A 7,130-nucleotide genomic window follows, 5' to 3' on the forward strand; every position below is an offset into this window, starting at 1 on the left:
CCGCGCCCCTCTCCTCCTATTCTTCCCCGGCACTGCCGCCCCCCTCCCAGTCCTTCCTCTCCCGGATCCGACGGCGGCGGGGATCCGGCGGGGCAGCGCCCGGCCGGTGGTTCTTGGTCGCGGAAGCCGGCGTCGATGGCGGATCGAGCGGCGGCCGGATTGGGGGAGCAGCCGGCGCTGAGGAGGAGCGGGGGCGCCACGGCCAACCCGTGCGGCGGCGCAAGGGAGTGGGGGCGGCGGATCCGACGGGGGATGGCGCGGCCGCCGGTGAGAGGCTGCGGGCGCCAGCGTGGAGGAGGGAGGGAGCGGCGACGGGGTCGGGGAGGGTGCGGTCGGGAGGAGGGTGCAGGGGCAGAGGCAATAAAGGAGGGGTAGTGGGAATCCAACACTGGTTTTAGGAGGTTTTAGGAGGGGGTGAGGGGACTAAAAGTTTTGAGCCTCCTAAAACTTTTTAGTCACTTTTTAGGAGAAGTGTTTGGCTCTTTAATCACATTTTAGTCACTTTTTAGGAGCTAAAATTTTAGGAGGGTGGAAACAAACAGGACCTCGATCAATGCCCTCTGTCTGCCTGTTTGCATACCCTGAATCCCTTCGCATGCCCTCCGCTTGATTGACGCCTGCGCTGCTGCGCCTGACGCCGAGTCGGTGAAACCCTGACTCCCTGACTCCGTGAGTTCGTGATGCCTGTGACCTACGAGTGACGCTTGACGACCGTCGGCCCACTGGCGAGTCTGCGAGACTACGAGTGACGACACTCCTCCGTTCCTCGACGGCTCGACGCCTCGACTCGACCCTCATCTCCTCTATGGCTCCGCCGACTGATGCAGTGACGCAGTGACACGGTGAGTTCATTATTCATATCAAGATTCGTACGAGATGCCAATCGAAGTTGACCTTTGGATGTCCTGATCCGATTGATCTCCATTATCCAGGAACTCGCCTCCGATCGTCCGACACCAACAAACGCCACAGCCCACAGGCCACAGGCAGCCACCAACTCACCGAGCCACGGTCAGAAGTAAAATAGGAAACTTATATAATTTACGAATAATTTGATTAAGTCAGTCCTATATGTTAGTACATTTGTAAGTTACTAATTGTCTTGTTAAAAATTCTAGTGCCCTCATGTCATCTAAAAAGCATGCATCAGGTAGTGAGAAAAGGAAAAGGAAGAAACGTTAGAAGAAATTTTTGATGTAATATAAATTGTTTGATATGAGTGTTGCTTTTGGACACATGATCTAAATATTTGCCCCTCTTTTAGTTTCGCTCCGGCCCACAAAATTCCAAGGACCAAGCCTGCATACAGCCTCCGAAGGCAAGTGGAGTGGTGGGAGTGATGGGAGAAGCACGGTTCGATGGAACAGTAGTTGCATTCATTTTCCACCCGCTGCTGTCACTTGTTTTTCGTTTCTCGAGGAACGATCACTGTCACTTGAGATATACAGTACTCCTATGCAACATGTGATGGTTCATGTAGCAGTTCATTCTGTGGCAGGCACGTATGTTCGTTTGACTTGTTTTGATCACTAGTGATCCGAATTAAATTCTGACCTGTTCTTTTGGTGGATAAAATGTTGAGGCTTTTCTTTCTTTATTTTCTGTAGTCCTCAGCTCTCAAGTGCATTCATTCATCACTCATCAGGCCATGGATTCTTCAGGTTCAAGTAACGGTTCAACAAAATTCGATCACCCGCAGAGCAGATTATGGAATGTAATGTAATTTCAGTTCCATAAAAGCTAGTCCAGAAACAACGGGGGAAAGATCTTATTGTTTAGTTCGTGAGCAAAGCTAGTGGTGGTGCACAGTATTGTAAGTAGAAATCGGGTGCGGGGCGGAGTCCCCCCACGCGGAGACTGGAAGCGGGCGTCGTCTTCGCCGCGGCCGGCCGGCCGGTTGCTTAGCCGCTTGGAATGCGCGGTCGGCGGCCTCGCCCAGCCAACGGTGTCGCGGCCTGCCCTGGTTTCCAGGACCTGGGTGTGCGTGTGCCGCCATTTATTTAGCTTAGATTATTCGGTCTGGCAGCGACACGAAATGGATTAGGTTGGATTGCGGCGACCGACGTCCGTGCCGGGTGACCGACGCGTGCACCAGCGCGGCCGCAGCTGATTTGCCAGCTACTTCCGGTACGCCAGGGCGTCCGTGGGCGCGGCCGCCGCTGCTGTTTTCTTTGACACTTTTGGGCAGGCTGCTGGCCGATCCAAGATGGTACTTGTACGTGAGGAAACCATGGCCAAGTTGTACAGTTGTGCTATCGCGATGCATTCTTTATGCTGAGGTAGCAGCCGCATGGTTATACAAATACAATGCCTACCACTCTCGTGTTATTGCCAAAAAAATGCCAACCCAAGACCCGTCTACGTACAACCCCCCTCCCCTCCTGCTGCGCTCCTTTCTCCACGCGCACGGCACGGCCTCCTCGCCTTTCTTCTCGTACCCAATGGGGGGGGGGGGGGGGGACTCAATGTGGAAGTATTGTGGAGAGGTAGGGACTAGGCAGGGCCGTCTCCAGGAATTGGAGGCCCATGTGCTGAATGTAGAATGTGACTCTTAAATATTAAAAAATATTTTCAATATAACTAAGGCACATTTTCAAGCTATGTCATTTCACAATATTTAGAAATATTTCAAATATTAATGCTAAAAAAATAAATATAGTACTAACCTCATGTTCGATTAAAAAGCATCATCTGTCTAGTATTTCTTGCAATGAAATTTTCAATTATGTCTTCGTAATTAATCTTCTCCAAGACATCATTTTCAAGTGCTATTGTCACCAATCCGTTGAGTCTTTCTTGTGTCATAGTAGAACACAAACAAGATTTCAACAACTTGAGTTTAGAAAAGCTCCTTTCTGCAGATGCGACGGTCACATGAATGGTTAACAAAATTTTGTATGCGATAAGGGCATTGAGATAAAAGGGGCGCTTCTTCAAAAACTATAGGATATCAACAGAACCCATAGATTCTTTAAGTAAATCTTGGATGACAATTAATTCTGCAAACAATTCTTGAACATCAATGTCTTTATGTTCTCCACTCTTAAGTGTGTTCTCAAGATTGACACAAGCAACCATCAAATTATTATTATCCAAGGATCGCAGCCTATCTGAAGTAAACAAGAAATCAAAAGTCTTTTCATACCCTTGATATTGTTCAAATCTCTTGGTGACTGAAACTATAGCTTGATCAATAACATATATAAAATAATTGACCTGAAATGACTCCTCTTCAGATTGTGAAACATTTGATGCATCATTTGCATCCTCTTCCAAATGTCTTTTGATTTTGCGCTTGGGAGTGAACTCTGGGTGAATATCTATCTCCATTGCAATTTCTTTTGCGGCTTCCAATGCTTTTGAAAAGCCAGTTTCTCTATACTTCTTAAAAAAGATTAGTTCCTGTACAGACTCAATTGCAATATCAATGAGCATATCTTTTGATTGTAGCTGCTTGCTGATCAAATTAACAGCAGATAATATTTCATGCCAGATGATTATTGCCACTAAAAACTCAAAGCTCTCACACTTGCTTAGATGAGACCAGTCATTGAACCCCTCATTTGCTAACTAACCTCTCACAAGGCCGTTCCTCAATAATTTGCAGAAAAAACAAAATACCTTGTCAAGTTCTTTGCTGTACACAAGCCATTCTCTCTTGATAGGAACCCGTAGCATTGAATCCTGATCTTTCGATGAGAGAAGGTGAATAACTCGATTTGAGGATGGAGACGATGTTCACGGCCCGACTACAACCATCCAAGGATACTACGTCTTAGCAACCGATACACCACCTCCAATGGTCGTCGCGATCTTGTGGACCACGATCAACCAAACCACTAGGGTAATTCCTGCAAGCAATCGAGGAACAAGCACGGCGGTTGGAAGAAATAACCGCACTTTAATATTAGGTAATATTAGGTAGAGATAAAGTTGTCAACGTGCCAACGCATAGTCACCTCACCGAGGGAGAGAGGAAAGGGAAATCCCTAGCACCCACCACTGCACGCACGAAGGAAAACTAATTGAAGGGCACATATTTTGCTTCCCCTAAAAAAGAATTACATCCCACTTGGAGCTGGGACCAAGATCTGGTTATTATTACATGAGATGGTCAGCACGAACGCTTTGGAGCTTACTCAATTTCATCATGAATTGTTGACCAAAACTGATCTGGAGGTTGCAGTATGTTTTGCTTGTTCAGAGTACATAATTCTGTAAGAGTTTCAGACAGAAATTAAACTACATCAGTGAAATCAAAACCTGCAATGCCTTTTTTTTAAAAAAAATCAAACACTGCAAATTCCAGGTGTTCCAAGTGGGACTTTGACAATCCGGCCACATGTTTTATCAGAGACTCGATCCACGAATCGCAGTACTGCAGTGCTATGCTGTTCAGTTTGGTGCGACAGAATGTTCAGATTACTTCGCCATGGCTAGGATTTTGGGATATTCACATTTCCTAAAGTAGCAAAACGTACAACACCAGCGCACAAACCCAAAAAGGAAAGAGCGAGAACAGATGTACAAAGCGTACGTATCGGTATCGACTTGGGTCTCAGTAGCTCCAGAGCGGCACGACAGCGTCGCCGCAGTCGGGGTCGTCGCAGCACGACGCGTCGTCTGACGCCGGCGGCTCCACGAGCAGTCCCTGCGCCAAGCTCGCGTAGTACAAGCCCGCGCCCATGTCGCTGAGCACGTCGAGCTCGAATGGCGTGGCCCCGTCTCTCTTGGCGGAGTTAGCGTCGTCGTCGTCGCCGGCCGCGGGCGGCCGCTCAGACGTGGCGGACATGTCGTCTTCGTCGGCTGCAGGGCGCAGGTGCATGAACCGCTCCACGGCCCGCGCCACGGCGCGCCGGACGTCGGCCTCGGCCCGGAGCGCGGCTGGCGGCGGCACGTCGAGCAGCCACGCCGAGTCCGGGAAGTTGAGGCACCCCGCGGCGGCGGCGCCGCAGGCCCCGCGGAGCGCCAGCATGGCGGCGTCGTGGGCGCGCGCGGCGGCCTCGGGCGCGCCGAAGGTGCCGAGCCAGAGCCTGCACCCCCGGCGGCCCGGCACGCGGACCTCGCACACCCACCGCCACCGCCCCCCCGCGCAGCCGCGCCGCCGCACGCCGCGGAACACCGGGTGCCGCGTCTCCCGGAACTTGGTGCGCCCCGCGGGGCGCTTCCCGCGGGTGGCGGTGGCGGCCGGCGGCGGCGGCGTCCAAGCCGTGGAGGAGCTCGTGGGCTCGCAGGACGAGCTCGGTTCCTGCTTGATCTGGCACATCGTCCTGAGTGGCAGGCAAAGCTTGGAGTGTAGTGGTTTGGCGGGAAGCGGCGGTTTGTGGGGCGGGTATTTGTAAGTGCCGGTGAGGAAGACAAAGACAAGTGGAGTCGAGATCGAGCAGGGCGTGGAAACTGCCTCGTCGTCCAGTGGGCGAGGCAAGCACACAGGTGAGAGCCATGGAGGTCCCCGTCGCGCGCAGGCCACAAGTGACCAGACTCCTGTGCCTAACCGGCTAACCGTTCCGGTCGCGTGTGGCCACTCGCTCGCTCGCTCGCTGCCAAACCGTGCCCCCAAACAGGCGCGCGTCCACCAGCGGCGGCACGAAAGGGAACCGGGGCTCATTATCCGTTCGGCCGCCGGGGGAGGTGGACTCACCTGGGCCAGAGAAACCAGCGTCGCGGCCAGGAGTGGAAAGCGCCCACAAACCTGCGTGCCTCGCCACTTGCACAGCAGCCGGAAACGGCCGGGGGCCAGAGCAGCGGTCGGCGGTGCCCTTCCCGCCAAGCTTGTAGGAGGAAGGACACCGTCGTCGGCCGTGGTCTCGAGCTGACGAGGGCTCCACCGCTGAGGTGACCGATTCTTTCTTTATTATAAAAGTAGTTCACTGTTCTAATGGGTTGTTTGGATTCTTGAAGTTTAGTGCATGTGACATCAAATTTTCGAAGAGGACTAAACATAAGTTAATTATAAAATTAATTACACAGATGGAGGCTAATTCGCTAGACGAATCTATTAAGCCTAATTAATTCATGATTAGCACATATTTACCGTAGTATCATATTATCAAATCATAGACTAATGAGGTTTAATAGATTCGTCTCGCGAATTAGTCTCCAGCTGTGTAATTGATTTTTTATTAGTCTATATTTAATACTCCTGATTAGTATCTAAATATTCGAGGTGACAGGACTAAAATCTTACAAACCAAACGGGAGTTGTGGTTCAGTGTCGCTGTCGGAGAAGGGCAGGGCGCCGGGGCTTCCGCTTTTGTACTGGCGGCAGCGGTGGGGCAGCCGGAGGCAGGGACACGAAGAAGTGAAGATCAAGGACCATTGACCCAAGAAATACTCGGGTATTCTTTAGCTTTTCCCTTTTGATTAGTTCCTGTCATTAGCCAGTTAAGTACGGTTCCTCTCTCTCCTCCCAACGAATCTAACAGCAAGCGGTAAGCGGACTAGCGGGCTGGAGCAGGGCGAGTCGCGCCCGGGCAAGCGGCGGCGGGAGCGGGATCCAGCGCAACCAGGCACCTCCCCATGTCCGCCTTCCCTTAGCATGCGGCGGCAGCTCCCCGTGGCGCGGTAGCCCGCGATGCATCTCCTCCTGGCGTGCGGCAGCGCCTCCCCCGGCCACCTTCACCCGGCGAGCGGCGGCCCTCTCTAGACCGCGTTCAGTCACAGGCCATCGGTGCGGCCTCGGGCAACTCCAGCCCCGGCAGTGTTGGTGACCGGCGTGAGCTACTTCAGCATGGGTGGCAGCCCTCCGGCGAGGGAGCGGTGGTGGAGATGGAGGTGGAGGTGCGGCGAGAGGCAGAGCATTCTGAAGACTTTTTAATTTGAAGATAAGCAACCGTCATGTTGCAATAGGTACCTCATGGTGTCGTAGTAGAGATTTTTGGATGTTGCAAGTACTATAGATGTGCGCGGGTGTCGTAGATGAATGCATTTTGTGATGTTGCACGGTTGATTTTTTGAGATGTATCGATGTTGCAATAGTTAACTTTTGATATTTCATGTGTCGATTTTTCATGTTGCAATATTTGTTCCCGTACGAGTTCAAGCTCAACTCAACATATGATAATTTGTTTGAAAATATTGCATGAAACGTGTGTTCGACGGTGCGGTGGGAATTTCTCTCACAAATATTA

General features: G+C 51.6%; 1 protein-coding gene across 1 annotated transcript; it reads right to left on the reverse strand.

The window, feature by feature from the left end:
- Positions 1-4,414: 4,414 nt before the first annotated feature.
- LOC101776956 (dehydration-responsive element-binding protein 1I) lies at positions 4,415-5,865 on the reverse strand. The gene has a single exon (XM_004974844.2). It carries the CDS (start codon positions 5,606-5,608, stop codon positions 4,559-4,561), a length of 1,050 nt encoding a protein of 349 aa, XP_004974901.2. The 5' UTR covers positions 5,609-5,865; the 3' UTR covers positions 4,415-4,558.
- Positions 5,866-7,130: the final 1,265 nt, after the last annotated feature.

Source organism: Setaria italica, chromosome VI (assembly GCF_000263155.2).
Source record: "Setaria italica strain Yugu1 chromosome VI, Setaria_italica_v2.0, whole genome shotgun sequence".
NCBI lineage: Eukaryota > Viridiplantae > Streptophyta > Magnoliopsida > Poales > Poaceae > Setaria > Setaria italica.